Here is a 26,223-nt window from a genome sequence, read left to right on the forward strand (position 1 = left end):
CCCACGCTCAACTAATGTGCTGAATCCTCCCCACAACTCACTGTTTTTCTTTTCTGATAAACTCTAACTCCTAGATTTTCTTTTTCTATCCAAGGTCCATAGATTATAACCATAGAGAAACACACTTTTTGTCTCGTCAGTTTAGCTGGTTAATTTGAATGTGAGCCTTTACACACACATTGTGTCACTTACAATCAAAAGCTATATATAATAATTTGACTTCTTTGTTGCAACACAATTTAGATTAAAAACCGGGGCTCCAAAGATAAGCTATCGATTGTAAATGAAGTCAAACCAACATCCAGCCAAATCAACCCAAATCATTGCACACTGTCACGGTCAGCTTAAAACATGGAACCTGCTCGCTGACAATTTTTTGGGGGCAAAATCTACACGGAAACTTTACCGGAAGCCGTGACAGACGGAGCGAAAAACCGAGCTGGATTTGGCCGGCTATTGGTTTGACTTGATCTATATAAATCAATTGCTTTTCCTCGGGTTCCTAGATGTTTAATCTGAATTGTATACATGGATGTGGCCAGTCTAATTTGAGCAGCTTTTTTTCTGAATTTGTAACATTGAAAAAAAACAAGTGAAAATCGGTCATTGAATACAATACAATTCGGAGGCCAAAAATCTGATATATCAAATTGAATGTCTTTTCAATTTCAAATTAGATTAAAAATATTTACTTTCATACACCTTCATTGAAGGGGATTTTTACGGTGGCCTACAGGCGCAAACACGCTGCAACTTTCCCATCAGGAGAATTAGCTCAGGCTATAGCAGAGCTAGCAGGCTAACAGTGATGCAGCTGGGAATAAAGTAAAAATAAATAGGAGGCAGTCTGATCCTAAATGAGCCTTTGCTACGCAATCTGTTCAATTAAGACAAGAATCAAGTATGATTATACCAAAATATGAAGTACTTTATTTGTGCTTATGATGAGCAGTTATTTAATACAGCAGTTACATTGGTGCTGTGAATGGATAAGGTCTGGTGCACCTCTTGTTGTATTGTTCCCGTGTCAACAAGCAAATACTAAAGCCAACTAATTGTTTCGGTTCTCTCAATACTATTTCACCTCTCTGAGATATTATTTGTTAATTCTGATGAGGTTAATCTGTAAAAAACAGTTGAAAATATGAAGATATATTTTGAAAAGTGGCTTACTAAGTCACAGCTGCAGTTTTTAGTAACACAAACTGGCATATGCTAGTATAGTGCATTTGTTGAAGACTACTTTCATCTACAGATTAATACACATTTGGTGAAAACATTTTTTAGATGCTAAAATAAACCGCTCATGTGCATCATGAAAAAGAACGTGTGCAACAGCATGGCTCTTTGCTAAGCTAAAGAAAGCATCTATTCATTGCTGGTTTGATTTTTCATGGGACAATTGGACAAATATTTAATATCACACACAATTTCTCCTTTTAGAGTTAAAGTGGCAATAGGCAGGGGTTTTGCTTTTTGTATCATTATTAAAAGAACATTTTTGCTGCGTAATGTGAAGGCTGCAGATTATGGATCACCTCAATTCTGTCTTTTGGTATAATCTCCCAGAAAAATAAATCTCCATGCAGGGAGTGAATTTTATTTTATGAGAAGATATTTATTGCTTTTTTCCTGATGGTCGGAATATGTCCCTAAGATTATTGCTGGTTTTATTTAACCTGCCATTTTAACTTGACAGAATTGAACTGATACAGCAGTTATTCACCGTACCCTTACTTCCGGTTAAAGCTTAATTGCTAATAGCAGCTTTTGAATCAACGGTTATTAAGTTATAACCGTTTTTTCAGGCGAGACACTAACTATTTTGATTAGCAATATGTGATTACGTACTGCTAGTATAGTGCATTTGTATACTTATTTGCAGTACGTTACATATAATTGAGAATTTACAGCAAGCTTTGTTTGGTTCTTAAAAGGAAAACGTCAACAATGTTTGTATATATAATTACTCTCACTGCCTGAAAGGTAGACACAGGTCCGTACTGTAAGTTTAACCATGGGATGTTTCATAACAATTCCCATTTCAATTAGGAGAGCCACCAATTTAGCAAAAGCTCGCTAGATAGCTCAAAGTAGTTAGGTAGCTGGATGGATGGATGGATGGATGGATGGATGCATCTAGAAGGGGATTTTTACTCTCTCATAGATAGAGCGGTTTCTAGCAAAACACCTAACGTTCACGCTCGCTAAAAAGTTATTTTGTTTCTATAAATGTCAACACTGTGAACCTTTTTCTACCCTTCTGTCCACATCAGCTTCAGTCTGACCGGCAGATATGCTTTGGTACTTGTCCTCATAACTACAGAGTTATTCAAATTGTATACAATTTGGGGCCATTTTCGTATGTCATCCGACAGTCACTGACAGAGGATTGATGCTGTAAAACCATCCGATCACCGCAGTGTAGCTGTAAATGATCTCAACTTAAATTCATTTTTTAAAATGCTGCTAAACCGGAAGAACTAAGACATCTAATTTTGAACAGGAAGTGGGGAAAGGGGCGGGGATACATAAAATGGTTATTGGTGGCAATGTAATTGGGCCCTGCAATGTAGCTTCACATCATTTATGTAATTGTAATCTTGTAATTGTCAACCCACAGGAGGATTTTACTGTTTTTAATTAATAAATGCTCTATTCTAATGTAAAGCTGTAACAATGAATGAAACCTGATCATCATATTCTAACTACAGCGAGTTTGTTGGAAGAATACATTTTCTGACAGCACTGATGTCAGCGGGGGCCCTTGGGACCCTGGACTGTCACTGCAGGGGCTAGCCGGGGGGGGCTACATCCATGCAAGCCGAGGGTCACAGTTCACTGTGGATGCCCCGCTGCTTCAGCACCGGCTGACAGGCCACAGGAGTCTGGAAGTCTATGATGTACTGGCATTTGCTAGGCTCCTTCACCCCGCACAGCGCTGTCTCCGTGCCGCATGTCAGTGTGACCTAGAAAGCAAAGAGGAGGAACGTTGAGGAGGTGAAGGAGAGGAGCCGGGTTCATCTGCTGATGGAGACTAGCTCTCTGAGTTTCAGATCATACTGCAGCTGGTTCAGAGCAAGAAAGAAAAATAGTGCAAGAGAGGGAAAGAGGTAAATGTCAGAGAAATCAACAGAAGAAGACAGACAGGAAGTCAACACTAAAGGGAACAGCAAAAAAAGACAGACAGGAAGTCAACACTGGAGGGAACAGCAAAAGAAGACAGACAGGAAGTCAACACTGGAGGGAACAGCAAAAGAAGACAGACAGGAAGTCAACACTAAAGGGAACAGCAAAAAAAGACAGACAGGAAGTCAACACTGGAGGGAACAGCAAAAGAAGACAGACAGGAAGTCAACACTGGAGGGAACAGCAAAAAAAGACAGACAGGAAGTCAACACTGGAGGGAACAGCAAAAGAAGACAGCCAGGCAGTCAACACTAAAGGGAACAGCAAAAAAAGACAGACAGGAAGTCAACACTAAAGGGAACAGCAAAAGACAGACAGACAGACAGACATACAGGCAGTCAACACTAAAGGGAACAGCAAAAGAAGACAGACAGGAAGTCAACACTGGAGGGAACAGCAAAAGAAGACAGACAGGAAGTCAACACTAAAGGGAACAGCAAAAGAAGACAGACAGGAAGTCAACACTGGAGGGAAGAGCAGAAGGAGACAGACAGGAAGTAAGAGTGTTTAGCCGTGTAATAAGTGGGATACTGTTCACCGACATGGTGATGCATGTTTCTTGCCATCTCTATATCATGGTCTAAGTTTCTTTTGGCAAACAAAAATCTGACCTATATTTTGGAAACTGTTGGTTGGTTTATATCTGTAGCTACTCATAGCCCAGCACTTTGAATTTAATTAATAAGTGAAGCAGTTCACTTCCCCCTCCCTACAGACTCTTTGCAGCATGCTGCTTTAATTTGGATTACCTCGACTTCCCTCGGTGAAACAGTACCTCAGCGGTCCCACAGCCGGAGAGTAAAGAGAGGAGAGCGCTCACCGCGGCACTACCCAGAGACCAGTTCAGCTTCTCAAATATAATGAGCGCCGACTTCTGACGAGACTTCATTTATGCCGCCTGCTCTCGGTGAGGAGGTTGTATCAAAGGAATTCATTTGACTCTTTTCAAATGGGGCCCTGGATGGCATGAGTACATATATTTGCAAACGACATTTAAATTGATACAATTCTGACACAAAATGTAAATGGATCTCATAAAAGTGTAAGAGGAGGCAATACCGGAGAAATAAAGAACAGAAGCAGAGAGAGCAAGTGGAGCAGCATTAAACCAATGAGGACTGAGAAGGGGCATGTCAGCTCCCATCACCGGGCCCTGAACACAACATCTCACGGCCAGGATGCTGAGTGGGAACAAATCCACATGTGGAAAACACACAGCTGATCTGTCTCTGTCCACCCAACATATATCTGAAAAGGGAGGAGTGTACATAAAGACTTGTCATTGATTTATACCCAGAAAGGTTTCTTTGTCCAGGCCCAAGTTGTTATAAACTCTCTGTGGAAAAGAGGCGAAACCCTCCTGGAGGGAACTTTTGGATTCTAGCTCTAGCCTTCACAAAAACCTATTCAACACACTCCAGGGAAGGGAACACCACCACAACTGAAAAAGGCGGCTTTAAGTTTTCCCTTGAGCATAGCTACAGAGTGAGAAGTGAGAATGGTCAAACTGGATCCATACAACAAGCCTGTAAATACATCTCTAAATGGCAGTGCAAGTTCTCCTGTGACAAGTGTGTAAGAGTCCGTTCACATGCAGCATTTATAACATTGCATTAAAAACTCAAGGCGTGTCAATCAAGCATTTTGCTAAGCGATCAAAACCATTACTTTAGGGTGTTTTTTAAATATTGTCGATGTAACAGCAGTGTTTTAATATTCTCATATTAACCATAATGAGTTTAAATCCTAATGAGGTCTGCATCACATATTTATTGAGCTCCGATGAAGGACTTTGTTTCCATCTGTCAGTCAGTGTGTATCTCTTACTTTGTTTATCCCCGAGTGTGTGTGCAGCACTCACTGTAGTACTGCGGGAGCCTCCTTGCCAGCAGGGTTCTCCGTTCTCATACACCATCTGACTGTACGGGTTCTTCGGAGTCCCCGCCCACATCCCCCACCTCCTGAGAGACACACAGCAGGAACACAGGGTCAGGTTCTATTTTCATGAAGTGGAAACAAAGTATTTTGTCAGCAGCTGAGCACAGAAAAAGTTTGTCTGGTTATTAAACAACACAAAGACCTGGCAGCACGTCCAGCCTGGCACCATGCTCAACAATGGAGGGGAATTATTAATTAGTCAGAGTTAATGTGTGTGCACACGAGGGAAGGCAAGTGAAGCCGTATCCAGAGGCCGATCTGCAGCTCATTACGCTCTCACCAAACATTTCCCAGCGAGACAGAGCAGAGTGCCAGCGCTGTGTCCGGACGCTCCTCTCCAGTTATCTACAGTTTGGTCTGACAGATGCCATGTGACCAAGCTTTCTCCACATAACTTCCTCTCTTCTTCAGACGTGCTGCCGCTGACGACCCATTCAGTAAAACAGTGTCATCCTGTTTGAGGGGAAATCGTTCTGCATGTGGTCGATTGGAGATTTGACTGATGTCCTGCCCTTCATGCAACTGTCTGCACCGGAGGAGAAATAATACAATCAATATTTTCACTTTGAGCAAGCACGGGATCTGAAGCCTTCTCCAAATGGTTTGCCAACATTCTGTAAATGCTTTTGCAAAATGCTAATAATCAAATGTACTGTCTCGGGTGCACAAACGTTTCCTTGAGAGATTACAGATCTTTGCTTTCAGTGTCAAGGAGGCTTATATGATGGTGTTGGGGGGATTCAAATACATCTCAGCACCCTTTGTCGTATATTTGATATTGCTGCTGATATTGTGACTTTAGAAATAAAGGCGGAGGGAAGAGAAATACAAAATTAGACACATACATTTGTGTCCAACAAACATAACATTTATTTCCACTTTTTTTAAATCCACTCTGATTTCAGCGAGGTGCTCCTTGTCCTTGCTGCTGTGATTGGGTGTTAGCACTTTGTTAGTGACAGAGGCCCTCGATGGATTCCTGTGCATCACCTTCCTGCACTAAATATGTGATACAGCCCTCACCAGACTTGTGCACAGGTCCTTATTTACAACTCTTTGGCTCGAAGGTACGTGATGCTCAGCTGCACTTTAGATGCGAGCACAAAGTGACGGCGCCGTCCAACTTTCCAGTGAAAACTGAGAATCGGCACCAAGCTGAAAATAGAATATCATCATGCCTAAAAGCTTCTGTGCCGTGTATTGTACGTCAAACGACAAAAAGTTCAACGGCTGCGATTTCCTTTTACTCAGTGGCATCAGGGCTCTACAGAGAGAGGGCGAGAAGCAACTAATGAGACTCGATCAGTCAATACATGTACGTCTCACTTCCTCACAGCCAATGATGCTTATGAGGCTATATCAAAGTAGACATTAGTAATGATAAAAGTAAAAGCAGTGAATGTAGAGGCTGCATTGCAATATAAAACACTAACAAGCCAAGGAAATACCAGTTTAAGTGTTAGCCTGCCACTGGAGATCGATCCACCAGTCCATCGCTTTTAATGTAACATCGATGCCATCAATCACTAATCACATCATGTTATGGTTTGCTTGACTGGTAATTGGGCTCCTTATAGATCAAATCATTATTATGATGTGATCTACATTTACTGCCAAGTCACATGACAGTCAATGTGACATATAGTGGACGGGTTGCTCTCATGTCAAATCACAAAAAGTAAACTACATTTTAAAGTAACTTGCACAAAAACATCTCCCCATTTGTCTCTCAAAGGTGTAGTTATGGTTGCCTTAATGCATTCTCTTAGTCTAACATCCGGGTGACAGATTCTGTTCTCATTTGACCCAGATTCTATTAGTTTGGTCTGGGAGGCCGGTAAAGTGCATCTTATCTTATCCATTTCTCACCACATGCAGATGATGGATGATAGTGATGCTCCTTTTAAAGGCTTTAAACCTGCAGATATCTGGCTCATAATGTAATCTGTCTGGCCTTCCATCACAGATAGACCTGCATTTGCATTGCATTGTGGGTGAGATAGTGACTGCACACATTACAGAGCCAATCTCATTAAATATTTTCTGAATTACTTGGTAAGATTTCTATTGACACAGAAATAGAGTTGTGATTACATTAGCTGCAGACCATCACATGCACACTAAACATGCTAGTCATGCTATATTTTGAACACATAAAATACTTTTTGGGGTGTTATGATGATATTGCTCATATACAATATATTGTATTGTTGAACTAATTTCTATAATCTGATGCTTTCTAATTAGCATTAGAAAGCAGATTAGCTTCTCTTGATGAAGGCTGCATCTAATTTAAGCTCCTTTTATTTCTTTAAAGCGATGCCAGTGATTCTGTTTTCAACTCAATCGCAGCATTAATCTGAGTTATATATCCCCACGATCCACGCATAATCTCACCCCCTCCTCGTATATAGCCACAAATCAACCTCTCAGAAGCCATTATCATTAAACACTCTGCTTTTTAAACTCCTGCAGGTACTGGGGGGGGGGGGGGGGGGGTTCACATGCACAGGAGGAAGCTGCATGCAATGTATTGAAGAATGTTTGCATACATGTGTACTCAATACCAAAAGAAACCTTTCTACTGTCTACACTCAAGTTCAACACTTTATGGAAGAAAAGCATCTGTCAAAGATTTATAAAGCCAAACGTTGCATCTATTAGTTTGTTCTTTTTATTTCAGTTCCATTGTATTATTTACTTTATTTGTAGTATTTGTATATAGTTTTCCCTAAAGATTCAATGTTGACAGATAATATATTCAACTTATAATATTTTTCAAATATGTTTGTCCTTGAATAAGTAATAAAATATAATGTATTTATTATTATTATTATTCTTATGTATACTGTTATTATTATAATTATTATAGGTTTCCCTGAATATTAAATGTTAAGGGATGCATTTTATTGAATTGAATTTATTGAATCAAATATTGTTTTTGTATATATATATATAAATATTTTCTTTCAGATTTTAAAACACATGAAAACAAATGTTTTCGGACATTATTAATGTGAATCAATGACAACAGTGAGGCCATTTCACCAGGCGCTAAATCAAACTGCAGGTGAACACTTCATATTTCACTGCCACACATCTGTATTCAGCCAACAGCTCACTGCCTCATTAACAACCACACGTTACCACGGCAACCCGGCAGAAAGGCCATCAGGGGTTTACAGTGTCAGACCCCCCCCCACACACACACAACCACACACTTTAACACACTTACTAGAGTCATTATCGCCGCCCTGCCTTCAGTTAAATATAAAAGATAAAGCCCCTCCCCTTACTCTCTAATGGCTACCCCCTGTAGTGAGGGTGTTATATAAATATAAACATGTAAATATATATTATACTCCAACATGCCTGTCTATCACACACACAGTGTAGTGAACATGCAGCATATACCTTGAAAGTATTTTTGAAGGAGTATTTGTGAGAAGTTGCTGCAGTGTCTCATTTGTAATCTGCTCATGGTACAGTATTAATCTCAGATCCCTCTGCGACTGATGGGAAATAAAAAATGGCCTCCCATCGAGATAATTAGCCACAGCACTTTTCTTCTATCTAAACATGAAACAGTGATTAATCCTCAGAAGGAGGAGGAGGAGGGAGGGGAACCAACAGAAGCTCTTACTCTCGTTATGCTGTCTCTCATGAGGAATGGACTGTTATTGATCAAATGAACATGAGAGCACAGAAAAGAGTGTGTGTGACAGCCTGCAGCCATCACTGCACCAGTGCATTCTGGGAAAACGACTGGGGACAACACTGCTTATATACAATACAAAATAAAAATGTCTCATAAATAATAGCTACAGTGTAAATGGCAGGTTGCCAAGTGTTATGTTGCGAGGCTAGCTCTGATGAATGAAGCAGTTACATCGAGATGTGTTTTGAATACTGACAAAATGAAGCTGTGGAGGAACTCAAAACACTCCAAGCTTCTTCTTCCTCCTCCTCCTCCTCCTCCTCCTCCTCCTCCTCCATCTTGTTGTCTGCAGGAATTATTATGCCACCTTTACCCCTGGATATGTTCTAGCTCACTCCTCCTCCTCCTCCTCCTCCTCCTCCTCCGCCTCCTCCTCCTCCTCCTCCTCCTCCTCCTCCTCCTCCTCCTCCTCCTCCTCCTCCTCCTCCTCCTCCTCCTCCTCCTCCTCCCTGTGGGGGCGGGACAACGACAAACAGTTTGACCCTGCACAGCAGGAGGTCGAGCTCCTTGAACTTTACGAGGAGACACATGTGGACCCCTGGTCCCAAGCTCGTGGCTGCCTGATTTCCCCGGGGTCCCAAAAATAAAAGCTATTAGACGACCCTTCGCCTTCACCTTCACCTCCTCAGACTCACGCACTACTTTCTCTCCCACAAGTAGTGTGTGGGAGAGAAACGCCTTCTTGAGGGAACTTTAGGATTGTAGCCTTTGCAGACCATTTACATGCACACATATAACAGCGAAGGGAAAACCACAAAAAGCAGGATAGGGCCTTTTTAAATCACCATGGCTCACTTGTTCATTTCATCTTGTTTTCAAAAATGTCAGTGTGTGTAAGCACTAGGAGCAGTGGCTTCCAGGCGATATGCTAATCATCATGTGATCATCATGTTTCCCAAAATGTTAAAATATTCCTCAAAAGCCTCTTAGAGCTGACACTCGGATGATTTAATTTCTGTTAATACGACTCATTTTAAGGACTTTTCTTCACCCCGACTTTCAGTGATTCAATTTCAAGGGAAAGACTTTGTGTGCACCACAAAGCATGTTTTACACTGAAGCCGAACACATCTTCACAACAATATTTAACTAAGATACATTTTATTTTACCAACACCCAGGGCGTACACGGTCCTGTCAACAGGCAGTAATTAGCTTAGCGCTCAGGCCATTTCCTGCTAACAACCAACAAGCCCTCCGCAGTAATAACCTCTCACCAGCAGAGAGCATGGGAAATATGAATGTGAGCTTAAGCTTAGCATAAACAGCTGCTAACAGCAGGCAGTGAGGTTAAACTAATATGGGATGTCGTCTTTCTAATTTGTCACGCCAGTGTAGGAAATGCAATAAATAACCATTAAAGGACATTATGTTATGGTTTCACATTTGCACATTATTCCAAGTATGAAGAAAAATCCATGTACTGGGGGGGGGGGGCTTTTTAAAAGAAAGAAACTAAAAATCATAATACGAATATTAATTAATTAATTAATTATTGTCAGCGCCAGTTTTTGAAGAGAAAAATAATTTCCAAATATAATACAAATATATTTTATGTTTATTAGAGCCAAAACCACTTCCTTTTACTTCTTTAACCAACAACTTAAATACTTAATAATAATAATAATAATATATATTTGTACTGTATGGGTTTGATATCATTTATAGCTAAACATTATTTACAACAGCAGTGGAGCATTGATAGTTCAGTCATTCATTATATTTACAGTGTAAGGTCAGAGTGTGAGGTAGCCTACACCAAATGTCACGGCAAGTTGCTCTGCTCCCGCGCTGACGAACCAAACAATAACCAGGAAACCAAACTGAAAACAGCCTGCCTGGCAAAAGTTACAATTGGGAGAAAATTATGAAATCCTTGAACCACAACAACAACAACAACAACAACAACAAGAACCTGTATCTGAAGGAATATTTGCTCATCAACAAACCTCAGAAATGGCTGCCGACGCACTCTACAAGCTTCTTATTTACCATAAGCTCAAAAACACGTTGGAAATGCACGTGACAAAGAGAAATCAATGCGTCCGTTTGTTCCTCAGTCAATGCTGTGTTATATATGAACTTAAGCGCAGGAACTGATTTACATGTGTGTTTGTGCAGCTCTGCGTGTGGAGGACATTATGAAGATGGACGACGCCGTCATGGTGCCACAGTGTTTGTCGCTATGCAAGCGTTTTCCTCCACTCCATTATCATTACGGCAGCGCGTGCTATTGTTGCAGAGGCCATTTCAGGAAGCGGCGCGAGCAGAGAGCTAAATGGGAAACGGAGACGCTGGAATCAGGGGGTGAATGTGAGGCGTATAATATCTACATTTACACATAATTGGGAGCATACAGTGTGACTGCTGGGCCTTATGAAATCGTTGTGGCTGTGTGTGTGGCCACAATAGGGATGAATTGTTCCATATGAGCATTCAGAAACGTAATGCTGCAGAACCACGCATGCAGGAAACGCTGAGGGAACAATTTGAACTTTTATGAGCCTTGACACACTTAACAAACTGACGTTGTAATCAAAATTCAGCAACATTAACACTGCACCAGTATTAAGAATGTTTCTGCTCCTCTCCTCACATGCTGTCCTTTAGCACGAGGAGCAGGTGTGATAAATGCTGCTGTTTAAATCCCCCCCCCCCACCATGCAGATTGATATCAGGAGGACGGATGCATCCCGCTGACTGATGGTCTGTCAGGATAAAAAATGAACTTTAGTCCCCTCCATATATACCTCCACAGACACAGTGCCGCGCCGCTTGCTACACCCACAACATACCAACGAGGTGTCTGCATTAGGGCTGTCCCGAATACCATTTTTCGGGCTCCGGATATTCGGTAGTAATCAGCAGCGAATATTCGAATATTCGGTGCGGAGAGATTTGTATTTTTTTTTTACACATTTTTTTTTTTCCCCAAAAGGTTTCATAACACGCTCCGAATCCGAGACACCTGACAACACGCTGTTAAGCAGAAGCGCAGAAAGAGCATACTATTACGATTTATATGTATTTATTGTCTCAGTACTCGCAAACATTAAAACTAAATGTGTCCTCTGCATTTAACCCAGCGCAGCACCCGGGGACCACATCTGGTTCCACATTCCGTCTATAACATTTTACAACCTGAACAGTCAAACAAAGATACAAAACACATATTTCAGCTGCCAGCTTCATGTTGCTGGCATTGTCGTGGACAACGGCTACTCGCTTATAATTCGGAATGGCAAAGGCGTCCGCCACTTCTCCAAGCTGTTCTGCAATATTTACTCCCGTATGGTTTACTTCCATTACTTTGGTTTCCAAAACAAAGTTACAGAGTTTCCACTCGCGAGTTATGAAATGACAGGTGACAGCCATATACGCCTCCATACGCACCGAGGTGGTCCAAATGTCCGTTGTAAAATTTACGGCAGTTGAGTTTTCAATCTGAGTTACAATTTGGTCTCGGTGATCGCTGTACTTCAGAGACATGGCATCTAAAATACTGGAGCGTTTGGGGACAGTGTAGCCGGGCTCCATCTTCTTCATTAATTTTCTGAAGCCTTCGCCTTCGACTATGTAAATGGGTCTCATATCCATAGCGATGAAATCTACTATGGCATCTGTTATCTCTATCTTTCTTTTCTCCGTTATCGGTTTTTGGAACTGTAGGGTCTGCTGTATTGTTGAGGATGTTGATGGCTGGGATGCACCTATGGACACAATTTATTATTAGGCTGAGCTACTCAACTTTATGCCAATAATTGCCTTAGCCCCAGATGTTCCCACATTACTCCTATTATTTTCACTATTCTGATCAAATTAAAAAACTAATATAAAAAAAATAATTCGGTTGCTTGCTTGCAACTATTTTCCAAGCAAAGTAAGTGCACGTTTTTATCATGTTTAACGTTACTGTTTAAACGGCGGATAAAGCAGCTTCATCATGGCAACTTCACAACAGCTAAGCTAAGCTAGGTTACAGCATCCAGGTGACTTTTCAGAGTTGTTGTGCCACCGTGGTAGGCCAGTTTCTTATCACATATTTGGCACACTGCCTTCTTTTTACCGTCATCCAATTTAAAATGGTCCCACACAGCTGAAGTCTTCGGCATTTTATGGGTGAAACGAGGTGAAACGAGGTGAAGAGAGGTGAAGCGTGCCGTTTGCTTTCGTGACTGTGAACAGTGAATGATTGTACATATTTCCGCATTTTAACAGTGCAATTCAAAAGTATAAATATAGTATAAGAATATGGCAATTCGCCTTTATTAATAGCATACATTTAGAAAAATATATAAAAAAAATGGAAAAAAAATTAGTTTCATTTTTTATTTAATTTTTTTTTTTAAATAAAAAAACGAATATCCGAATAATGAAATTGAAACCCGAATAGTTGGCCAACGAACGAATATTCGAATAGTCGAATATTCGGGTACAGCCCTAGTCTGCATGTGATTTATTTTACATTAAATCATCTCTGAGCACACCGACAATATTTTCTGTTGTGTTCAGTCGTGTCTCTAACACTTCACGAGGAAAGCGTACACATTGTATTCTCCTCCGGCTCTAGGGTGCTTCCACATTGCTGTATCATGTCTTGGTACTTTGAGTTAAAGCCTTATTGCTATTACTTTGCATATTGTCACCACCAAATAAACGGTGTTTAAGCGTTTGAATGAACTGTGATGAGGTAGTTACAGTTTCTCAGACGAGGAACTACTAAATAGCTAACGTTCGCTAGCCTGAATAGCTAAACTTTGCTAGCTGAATAGCACACTGATCAATCACTGTTAATTGAGTTGGGTCTCAAGGTTAACTTGCCAGTGTTGCTCTTGCAGTTATTATAAACTGTCCACATCAGCTCTAATATGCAGTCTGACTGGCAGATATGTGGTGGTGCTTTTTGTAGCTCATCATAGCCATGACACTACAAGACACTAGGGCTGAACGATTAATCGATTTTAAATCGAAATCGCGATTTGAAATGATGCGATTTTTTTTAACTTTTTTTTCTTGAGTGTCAGTCATCCACACCAATCAGAGGTGCTGTGCTCCACGTGTACCAGCCATTGTTAACCAATCAGAAGTGGCCCATGATAGAAGGTGATAGACAGATTGATCCAATCACCTGCCAAGTGTTTCTGAAAGTGCCTGCCCTTTCCAGATGGCTTCCAGTGGAGCTTTAGATGGTTTGGTGAAACAAATGCTCCATCACATGTTTCTATTACAGGGTGAATCTTAAACTGAAGCTTGACTTTAAAGCAACCCAACGGAAGTTTCATGTAAGTTTAGTTATTTCAGCTCGGGCTGCGGGGGTGCTAGAGACGGGAGTACGTTGATACGACCTTCCTAGTCGGAGTTATGGCCGCATTTAAACTTCCGTTGGGTCGCTTAAAAACAAATATCGCAATTTGTCAGAAAAATCGCAATTCGATTTTTTCCCAAAATCGTGCAGCCCTACAAGACACTACTGAGTTATAAAAAATGTCGTCATGTGAGATTTTGTGCCATTGTCATACGTCATCCTGTCAGTCAATAACAGGATGAATGCTCTAAAACCATCTGTGCAGTGTTGCTGTGAATTTCAAATGGGTACATTGGTACTAGTGCTAAACCGGAGAAGCTTACAAATAAGAACGGGTTCCTCATGAGACTAAGAGTAAAGATTCAAATGCTGTTTTAGTTGCAGACAGAGTGACCAGCTCTCAGATGGGGACGCTGGTTCTGTTTGGTCCTCACGCCTTGCCATACACGGTGAGTGACAGGCAGCAAAGCGTGGGGTCACATGACTCAGAGCTAGCATGCTGTTCTCCTCTTTCTGCGCTAAAAACATGCCTCCTCCTCCTCCCGCTCCTCCAGTGAGTGGGTGGTGTGGGAGGTGGCGACGCAAAAACAACTTTAGACTCCAATTAATTCACAATCTGAGAGCAGGAGGAGATAATTGCTGATGAATTATCTTTAACGTGTCACTTCAGCTGCCAGCAGGAGACGAGTCAGGCCGAATGGCTTCACGTCTCACAAGAGTGTTTTGACACTTCTTCTGTGGTCTTAATGCCTTTATTCGTCTGTTGATAGCCTCTGTGCCCGCTCTGCAGCCAATCATAAGACATTGGTCCTGAGAGGTCTCAATGGGAATGGTTTCTGTAATTGCTACCTAAAACAAAAGGCTCACTAATACCTAATTATCACCTCAAATAAAAAGCTAAAAAAACGAAAATGTATAATAAGCTTCATGTTTATCTGGACCTGTCTGTCAGAAACACGACGAAAGATGTGACAACAGAACAAATGGAAGGCTGAGTGAAATCTGCTGTTTCACTCAGCAGGTAGAATATATAAAAGAAGCCATACATGAAACTGTTATTGATCAGAAGCTATTAAAACGCTAACGAAGATTTGTTAGCGATTGATTAAGGGTCACATGAAGCAGATTGAATTAATACTCTTCATCAAGAGCTGTCAGAGTTCTCCAGCGCTGCAAATGAATGTATCTGATTAATATCAAGAAGAAAATGATTTCAGGGTGTGTGTTGGGTTCCTGGAGCTGTTTAGAAAAGACCTCCCTCTGCTGTGTGTGGGGTGAGCTGCTGGTACTCACCCTAACGAGACCTCGGTCCCCGCGGTGCTCTTCTGAGTGACCTGATTGAACGGGCACAGATTGTAGGTGTACCTGCAGAGGAGAGGAGCACATGAGCTGTAATACTGTTCATGCTGCTTCAGGCTCTTCAAACCAGGCGTTGACGATAAACATCAGCAAACTGTAGGACGGTTTTAGACAGAAGCTGCACAGAAATGAAAAGATGTTTGAGGAAACATCACATCGTGTCTTCAAACGTCACACACTGTGTATATCTTGATCAAATTACATAATTGTAATGTAAAGCTTCTCCACGCAATATTCTTTATATATCCCCAATGTTTTTCTCAGAATTCAGATTTTCTCCTGGGAAATAAAATACATCACTTTTGGTCAGATGTCGTAAAGGAATGTCACAATCCTGTTTCGTACAAAAGATATGCAGCGTTTATATTTCAAAAGCAACCGGACCCAGCAGAGGACACACACACACACACACACACACACACACACACACACACACACACACACACACACACACACACACACACACACACACACACACACACACACACACACACACACACACACACACACACACACACACACACACACCACACACACACACACACACACACACACACACACACACACACACACACACACACACACACACACACACACACACACACACACACACACACACACACACACACACACACACACACACACACACACACACACACACACACACACACACTGGATTTAGAGCTGAGGAACATCCAGAGGAACAAAGACAGACGGAGGACAAAGAGTGGGCTGCATGAATCACAGCCCTGGGTATGTTTCATTATATAAAATATGTGACAGATGATGACGTGCAGGGAGGGCGGACCATGCAAAGGTCACCAATCAAACTTTATAATAACTACAGAAGGCTGTGATCAGACGGTGACAGCTGGGATCCTCCCATCCGCTCCTGAACGCAACACTTTGTCTTTTCAAAGTGACAATAAAGAAAGAGGCCAGAACAACTAAACTGAGACTTGAACCAGATCTCCAAAAGGAACTTCAAGTGTGGATCCAGCTGTTATAAAGCATCACATTCTGCAACCACCGTGTTGCTATAACTGTACTTTAATAAGTAATAACAGGAGGTGTATTCTTATGTTAGCCTCCAAGAGCCTCGGGGACTGTGCTTTATACAAGTACAAGGTATATACAGTTCTCCGACAGTAAGAGTATAAACTGCAGCCATGATGAGTTTGATTTTAGCAGAATCAAGTTACATTATCTTTGTCTCAGTTTAAGGGGTGGTCAGTATCCATGTACTGGGGGGGGGGGCTGATATTCCAGTTCACCCAGTTTAAAGAAAACATATTTAAAGTGGGCCACTCTCCAGTCCACCTTCATTGTCCACATGGAGAAGCACAGTAAACAGCTCTCACGGAGTCTGATTGAAGTTTCGGACCCATTATCATACTTCAGCCTGGAGATGCGGTATGCAGAGTATGAGATGTATATACATATTTCTTATTACTCTGTGAAACAACATAAAGAGGGACGGGGGGTGCTCATAAATTACCCAAGAAGAGAATAATGCAGCCTCTCCAAAGAATCAATTTGTATTGGAAACAAAACCGAAAACTGGAAGCCAATTTCGATTCAGAGCATCAGAGAGCAGTGAGGCGGAAAGCAGACCAAACACATACATGAAGGGAAGTAAGAAGAATACCGTGTAGAAAAGGAGCAGAAAATAGTTCCATTATAAAAAACTATTTGAACATATAACAAATAAAGTAATACGAATACATCCATCCATCCATCTTCTCCCGCTTATCCGTGGTCGGGTCGCGGGAATACGAATACATGTTAAACAAAAAAGAATAATAAATAAAAAATATGCTTACAAAGTATATTTAAAATACCACATTTATATTTATCTACTTAGATTACGAGTTTTTTGTTTTTTTGTTATTAAAATTTGATACGGTAAAAGAAGATTTTTTTATGTCCTGCAGAGTCCCTCTTTTCACCCTCTGTCTCAAACCAGAGCCCGGTCTGCTCTGATGGTCAACTGGCTGGTTCTGTTGTTATTGGTCAATCATTTAGAAATGTCCCGCCACACATTCAATGTGTTTGAGTTCTGGCCAATAGAAGCACACGTGTTCCATTGTGATGTCACTATGTTCCATAAGTAAACAAAGGAGGCGTTTCAAGATAGAATAGAACGTAGGGATTTTAGCCTTTGCAGACCATCGACATGCAAAAAAAACTATCGAACAAGGAAGGGAAAACCAGTCTCCAGTTAATCCTGCATCAATCACGTACTGAGTTCAGCTGCCTGAATGTGAAGATCTCAAAGTGATTATAAAGCAATGAGAGAAATATTCTAATACAGCCATAAATAATATCTCTATTTAATGTAAAGGATCCCACATTAGTGTGAAGCACGCTGGCTCAGAATAATATTTTACACTTCTCCTCCTCTGAGGTGTTAAAAGAGGCTCCAACAGAAAGAGTGTTGGAGGATCTACTTTATCCTAAGGTGATAATTAGATTTATCACAAAGAGAAAGAACTATCTGAGGCTGAGACACATTCCGCTAGGTCGTATGAAGAGAACACATTAAATAACCAGCTGATAATAATACAAATATAGAACATCCTCAAATTGTCCTGTAGGTCCTAAGGCAGCTTCTTAAGGCTCCTTCTTTAGTTAACCAACACTTATACACTTTCTGCATAAACAAATATTTAATCCCACATACAAACAAGATTTCACTTCCTCCGCGCACGTGCATGCATCTGTCTGCAGCGGTTAGCCTGGTTAGCGTTGTCTGTACGCTCACACTGAACAGTGGCATGCACAGAGAAAGCTAGTTCCTTCTTTTCATAATTTCTTTAACTCTCGAGAAAAATGACGCTCATTTACCAAGGACAAAATCCTTAAAACACTCGTTCAATTAGCTAAGCGCATTTTGTTAAATGTTTGTGCAAAATACCTGGTATTCATGTTGTGATATTACAGTGTTAAAATGGAGTGCCTGTGTGGCAGAGCACCGAAAGCACCATGGGAACGGAACGCCTGCTGATGCCCAGAGAAGACGAGAGGCACAGCTGGGAAAAATAGATTCAGGACTCCCTTGGAGCGCTGCAGAACAAAAGAACATCCTAATATAATGACTTGGTGAGCGATGCTGGGGTGGCCTGCGAAGTGGGGATCAAACCTCTCCTGTCCTCTTCCAGAAAGAGCTTCCATGGAAAGGTGAAGAGGGAACACTGAATGGGAATGTTACTGATTTGTACAATAACAAAGCGTGACTGTACCCCAAGGGTCTGTTGAAAAATTCATATTTATGATTGTAGATTTTTCTTTAAAGAGTCCAATATGTGGAAATGTCTGGTCTGATTATTGTGTAATTGAGAAAACTGTGGCTCTCCTGCTCAATGCCACACAGGGAGGCCCATATTCATCACAGAAAGAAAAAGTAATAAACCCAAAGTAGTTCACATGATTTCTTTGATCATTCAGTAGCTGTTCAATGTTCTATTCTTACATTAGCGTAGCAGTAGCTCTAAGCTTTCCTTGACTTTCCTCTCTTTATCTGGTTTAACATCTTCAACATTCTGCCTCCTAAAAGGCAAACTCAGCAAACCCTGCTGTGTGAGGGCCGGGGAAACTCTCTGCGATGTGTCTGCAGATAATTCCTTCAGTCTTCAGCCGCCCACAGCCTGTGGAGCTCCAGCTGGCAGCGCTCCTGAGGAGAGCAGCTTCTCCAGTACGCAGAGGAGGAGAGGAGGAGGAGGAGGAGGAGGAGGAGGAGTGATGAGGAGGAGGAGGAGGAGGCGGAGGAGGAGTTCTCTGTGGTGATTACATCTCGATCACATTATACACTGAGATGCTGGGTCTTCACTATGACGGATTTTGATTGAGTTTTTCACAGTAAAACATCCTCTGTAGACTTTGTGATGCTTCTCTGAAACTCCCAAACACCCCCCCCCCCCCCATGCCTGAACAACCTCCATTGGACTCCTTTGTTTAATTCCGGAACATAGCGAAATCACGATTTTGAACACTCGCGCTTATATTGGCTAGCGTTCCAACACATTGAACGCGATTGGCTAAGGGGCGGGACATCTCTAAAGCGGTTGACCAATCACAAACAGACATGGAGAAAATAGGTGCAGGTATGAGCAAAATAAAGACCTTTTTGAACATTAATGCCCAGTAGAGGCACCAAATACTAATATCAACCTGAAAATGACCATAACATGTCCCTCTTACGTACGTCCACATAGCAGCTTTTCAAAAATCTTGAAAATCTGGAGCTGGGCGTGTCTGACAACTTGGGGATTTTTTGCGAGCAACGCGACCAACAAACCAATCACATGAATCTCCCGCCCCCCGACATACAGAGCAAAAAACCCCGGGGATTTTATGCGAGCAATATATATATATATATATATAAACTCCCCAAACAGGCGAAAACCTACCAGTTTCAATTTCTCGTTGGAATATGAGGAAATGATCTGCGGTCTGGCTCTCCCAGCTTACACCGCGGTTTGATTGGCTAGCGCTTCTACTGTCAGATTTGCATAAACAGGATTTGATTGGCTGACATTTCCAGCTCAGCTTAAAAAGTTGAACATTTCTCAACTTTAATCCTGGAGATCCTGGAAATCTTTGCTTCGCTCCCCCACAATGCAGTTCGGCGGAAAGCGAGGCAAAGTGACGTCATCCCCATTCAAAGTCAATGGGCAGAGAAGCGTTGGAAGCGGTGGAAGATTCGTCTAAAGCTGCTGTGTGGACGTACCGTTAGAGAGAAGTCATCATGTTGACAGCTTAACGGCCCGTCTACACAACGCTTCTCTGCCCATTCACTTTGAATGGGATGACGTCACTTTGCCTCGCTTTTCGCCGAACTGCATTGTGGGGAAGCAAAGCGAAGATTTCCAGGATTTTCAGGATTCAAAAGTTGAGCAATGTTCAACTTTTGAAGCTGAGCTGGAAGCGTCAGCCAATCAAACACGTTTATGCAAATCTGACAGTAGAAGCGCTAGCCAATCAAACCAAGTGTAAACTGGGAGAGCCAGACCGCAGTTCATTTCCTCATATTCCAAACGAGAAGTTACGGTAGCAAATCACCCGGTTCTTTACGACCAGAACTATTACCGGGATACAAAATGGAGGAACCAGGCATGGAGGGGGCAGAGACAGTGGGGGAAACTGGTAGGTTTTCGCCTGTTTGGGAGTTTATACTGTTTATATATATATATATATTGCTCGCATAAAATCCCGGGGTTTTTTGCTTTGTATATCGGGGGTGGGAGATTCATGTGATTGGTTGTTGGTCGCGTTGCTCGCAAAAATCCCCAAGCTTTCAGACACGCCCAGCTCCAAGATTTTCAAGATTTCTTCAAAGCTGCTGTAAGGGTTAGTTTTGATCCAAAGATGAATAAAGAAGTACTCACTCGTAAACGTTAAGCTGGTAACACTGGCTGTTCAGAAACAGGAACTCCCAGTCTGGACCGTAGTCTATGGCCAGCTTCTTCCGAAGATCACTGGGAAAAAAAACGCCTGTATTTAAACCAGCAGCAACATTTAAGCTAATATCTGACACCATGCCAACATTTAGACAATTACGTCTGCAACCTAGGCACTGAAACACAGATGGAAGTGTCTGATATAACTTCAGGTATTATAAAGGTATCTGCGTAAACTGGAGTAGTAAAGCTTCTTCCTCAGTGAAAAAGAATCTAGTACTTCGTGTGTCATGTGACAGCTGCTGTATAACCCCCGTGTGTCCCCTCAGTCCAATTATCTGCTCATCTCCAGTAATGGCACGTACCGAAAGTGAGCCCTTTGTGGTAACAGCGGTGCTGCAAAGGCCTTTATTTCCATATTCATAACTCAGAGGTGCTAATGGGGTTAACACATGTTTAAAGAGGAGGCTGTTTGGCTCCAGGTTAATAAGGTGGGGGGATTCCGGGTCAGGAAGGTAATGCAGGTTGTGTTTGCATTCTCACAAAGTGCATGTTTGTGGATAAGAAGGAGTAAAGTGGAGCAATAAAGACGTTCGCTTCCTGCTGGTTTTAAAGCCGCTATGCAGAGGATAGATGGTGAGTGATGAAAGACAGAGAGGAAACACAGCGGTTGGATTTGGGGTTGGGGTTGGGGAGGGGGAGGGGGAGGGGGGGGGTATCTTGACCTTTAGCTAGCTGGACTGTAATGAGCAGTATGCAGGCCTTCGGGGCACAGCGGCTACTGAGCAGCTTTATGAACATTATTATCACTCAGGGATTAGCAACAGGAAGCTAACCACGCGTCTCATCCCTCCCTACCTGATCTCCATGTTGATGGTGTCATACGCCTCCTCCACCTTCTTCAGACTGGACGCCTCCCGCTCTGCAGCTGCACACACAGAAGGTCACGGTATTAGCAGAGCATGTTGTCTCATCTGCTGTGTTAGCTCTGATGGTTCCTCGTATGACAACATGTCCGCCTGCAGGCTAACTCCTGCTAAGTGACGTGACAGGTGAGAGGAAACACTGTGAACATGTTAGCATGTTATTACCTCCCCTCTCCGCAGCTAGCATGAGACACCGTTATACTATTACACATTTCTGAGGAAAACATCAGCTCGGAGCTACAAAGGACAGTCCTCCTTAAAGAAGGGCTGCACCCTCCATGAGACTTTCTAGATCAGGGGTGTCAAACTCAAGGCCCGGGGGCCAAATCCGGCCCGCGACCTACTTTTATGTGGCCCGCAAGAGCTTGCAAAGAATATAATATCCCATACAATTGGTGTAATTGTTGAATATTTACTTTCAATTATTTGCCCTAGACTTCTGCTTTCAGACGTATTTAGGAAGATATTACCAGAACTGATAATAATCCAATGCAGGGCCAACAATGTAATATAATACATTATTTAATATATATTATATATTTACATATGTATATTTATATATAATTAAAATTACAACCGGCCCTTTGAGTACAAACATAATGCTGATGTGGCCCGGGATGATGAAATTGAGTTTGACACCCCTGTTCTAGATGGTCAAATGATGAAATAATGTGTTAAATTCCATTTTGCATCAGATTAAAAATGAAATATTATAAAATGTTTAGGTAATGCATACGTTCAGACCTGCTGCAGAGGTCTAATGGAGGATATTGGAAGTGTATCTTGAGTGTGAGCTGTCACAGAGGTATATTAGCATGTTAGTGGCTGCACAAAAAGACCCCCCCCCCACACCCCCCTCTGCACTTTGTTCCTGCAGATGTGCTGTGTCCAGAGGCAGTAATGGATATTTGTACACCCCTGAACTCCTTCAGAAAATCACACACAGACAGATTCCCTCTCAGACCCAAGCATCAGGCTGAGCGGAGACAACAGGAGATCACAATCCACAGAGGCTGAACTCTGACCCCTCTCAGCTCAGAGAAAAGAAGAAACCTCCAACCTCTCAGCTCAGACACATACAGGAGTCTCCGTCTGCAACGTCAAGCCTCTTATTACACGATCAGCCCATCGCTAACTCGGACCAGAGGCTTTGCACAAACGGTGCATTAATAACCTGCGGCATAATTATCGGCCACTAAAGAATCCACTCTGTTCACAGAATCCAAACACTCGGGATAAACATCGAGGCGTTTGTGCTGTGAAAGCAGAGGCTGCTGGGAGTTGACGGAGGTCACCTCGCCCCCTGCATGATGATGTTGGAGTGTCTGATGGTGTTAGTTCTGAGTGAGTAACAGTGTCTGGCAGGAAGAGCCTCATGTGTTGAGACTTTCCCTCTGTGTGAAGGACATCAGCTGCCATCACATAACTGGTATTAACCTACATGTGTAGGGAGATAAGAGAAGTGAAAACTGTCAAACATTTCAGCTCCTCAAACTTCTAGATTCGCTACTTTACTTTGTTTACACCATTTTATTTCAATGTTATACTATTTTGGTTCTGGACTTGTGGTGGAAAACAAACATGAAAATATAAAGACATCATTCGGGGATCTGTGACGGCCATTTTTCTGACATGTAAGACAATTCACGTTTTATGGCCAAAATGTAAAGACAGTTACAAAGTTGAATTTCTTCCCAAGAAATAATAACAATACTTTAAGAAAACATTAAGAATGCAGATGAACTCCAACTGTAATATATGAAACCACAAACGCAGCCTGTTGGCTTAGCTTAAAGTCTGCATCCTCCTGTCAGCACCTCACAGCTGATCAAAACTCCTTTCTTTATTCTGTAGTGTGTGTTTGTGTGTTTGCTGCTGTGGCTGCGTGTGTGTTGAGGGGTAGAGGTGTTGTTCTGAGAGTGTGTCAGCTGCTACTCTACTATGCTGATGTGTGATGAGTGTTTACCATGTGAAGGCAGCAGAATAAACAGAACGAGTGTGCAGTGTGTGTGTACTCTATTTATGAATATGTATGATGTAACACCGCCAGCAGCTGACCTACTTCTCCTCATGACTCCTTGCGTCCCCTTCAGGGAACTCTGTCGTCCTGCAACACGCTGTAAGAGCAGGAAGGAAGCGACTCGTGTTCGAATCAACAACTCTCCCCTCTGATGGTGCCGAGTGTCAGTTAGCGACGACAGGTACGGCACTCTGACTACTTCCGACTAAATTCAGGGAGCCCCGGTGAACAACCTTTTTCAAACGTGTGATGGAGAAGCGTTTGCAAACAAAAGCGTTCGACATATCTGGAGCTGCCCGCTGGAGAGCATCATTAGGATCATGGTTAGCCTGTGTTAGCTTCAGGAGACACAAATCCATTTGAGAAATCACCAGAGACACAGGCTCAAAAGACACTTACAGCATTTGAGAAGGGACACGGGTTAATCTGATGGAGCTCACACACTCGGGGGGGGGGGGGGGGTATGGATCAACCTCTGAATAAGAAACGGAGAAAGACCATTGGACAGCAGGCCACTCCTCAGTTCTCCTGTGGAGCCAACAATTAACATCGGACCACTAATGTTGAAATAAGTAGATTCTTGTTTGCAGATATCTCTCACGCGGCTGTTATATGTTTTCTATTCTAAACATCACCCTCATATCTTTAGATGTGAATCTCTGTGCATCAGATCAAAGTGAGGAGGCTTCACACAGCCCATATGTACAGGGACAATTTGTTTAGAGCTGCTTAAAGCCGAAACACCCACAGAGACAGAAATAAGTGGCTGGACTGTGTTTGCATGGAGGACACAACAGCTTTACTCTCACTCAGATAAGCACATTACTCTTTATCTAAGTACACACTTCTCTTTGATTATATGGACTTTTATCTTGGTTAAATGTGTGTTTCATGCCATCCATCAGCACCACGGACAGCACCAACACTACGTCAACAACAGATCATATTCAGACTCTTCTCTACATGCACTATTTCCTCTTACACCACATGTGTCTGAACATCTCATCATGTGTACTGAGAAAATATGAGGCCGTCGAGCTCACAACTCCTTTCGGTTAGGGAGGTCCAGAGGTTCCTAAGCTAAAGGAGGTCATAAAGGAAGCTTGAAACCTCCTTTCCTTTCATTTAGAGAATTGGAACGGCTCTTATCATGGCTGCCACTGAGGGACTTCCGGGTCATTTCACTCCGTTAAGAAGGTTCCTAAGAGAAACGGAGTATTTGACCGCAACCCTGCATCGTCTTTCACATACTGTACACCATCATTCTCTCTCACACACAAAGTGTTCCATCTTGCATACACTAGAGCAGGGATGGGAAAATGGCGGCCCGCGGGCCGCATGCGGCCCCCACCTCCTCTTTTTGCGGCCCTCATATTAATTTATAAACAACGTAATTAATTAAAAAAAAAATTTTTTTAAAATATTATTTTTTCATTTGTTTTACTTGTAGTACTGATACCGTCCACTAGACTCCTAGTTACGTCGCGAGCTGCGTACATGATTTCAAATACCACAAAATAATCTGTGATGCATTTGTGTGTATTGTGTTTGTTTCCCGGGGAAACCCTCACAAGAAACACCGGCTGTTGTTATGCCTGCTGTGACGTTAAGTTGCCTCTTATAATTATGCCTTTACAAGCTTAAAAGTTGTATTTATCATCTGAATTTGGCGAAAAAGTTTAATATTCTTAAAAAAGACTTTGTTTATTTGAAATCAGATGAAAACAAACTGTCACGGACCCTGCCGTGTTATCTATGATTACTACGCTTTTCATTCATAATTTCAGCGGGAGGGAGGGGGAGGGCGCTGAGGAACAGCAAAGTGCGGGCGTGTTGACATTCCCCTTATTGTGGAATAAGGAGAATGCAGAGACTGGCTACAAGTGTTTTAGGTTCAAGTTAGACAACTAATGTCTGGGTTAATCTCAATACACACATTTCTTCCGTGCTTTCCAATAGTTTAAAAATAGTTTTATTCCACTGTTTAATAACCTGTTCAATACAAACATGCCACTTGTACAAATGAAATAACATTTCTGTGAACTGATATTTGTTTAGTGAGCTTATTAGAGGATGCTCCCTTTGATTGTAAAATGTCAATGAAGATGTCAGACTTAGTATATTTGTTAATAATTACATACAACACATGGAATTTTGTGTGTTCCAAGTGAATCTGCGGCCCCCTGGTGGCCAGTACATCAATTATGTGGCCCCCACCACCATCAAAGTTGCCCATCCCTGCACTAGAGTAATATATTGTAGTATGATGTTGTATGTAAGTGGGAATAACAGTGTTTCTAAGAAAATACAGTTTGATTTATGGCCCAGACAAAAGTGTGTGAAAGAGAATATGATTGTGCATGTAAAAGT

The 26,223-nt window shown here is 42.0% G+C and overlaps 1 protein-coding gene across 1 annotated transcript in view; it reads right to left on the minus strand.

Annotated features, from left to right (window-relative positions):
- Positions 1-902: 902 nt before the first annotated feature.
- Positions 903-26,223, minus strand: part of LOC117463819 (glucosidase 2 subunit beta-like) — a 66,754-nt gene continuing 41,433 nt past the window's right edge. The window contains exons 11-15 of the mRNA XM_034106287.1: positions 21,766-21,835; positions 20,896-20,985; positions 15,443-15,514; positions 5,051-5,150; positions 903-2,969 (exon numbers count right to left, since the gene is read on the minus strand). Of these exons, the coding sequence (XP_033962178.1) occupies positions 2,832-2,969; positions 5,051-5,150; positions 15,443-15,514; positions 20,896-20,985; positions 21,766-21,835 (470 nt within the window). The 3' untranslated portion in view covers positions 903-2,831. The remainder of the gene's footprint in view (positions 2,970-5,050; positions 5,151-15,442; positions 15,515-20,895; positions 20,986-21,765; positions 21,836-26,223) is intronic.

Source organism: Pseudochaenichthys georgianus, chromosome 18, assembly GCF_902827115.2.
Source record: "Pseudochaenichthys georgianus chromosome 18, fPseGeo1.2, whole genome shotgun sequence".
NCBI lineage: Eukaryota > Metazoa > Chordata > Actinopteri > Perciformes > Channichthyidae > Pseudochaenichthys > Pseudochaenichthys georgianus.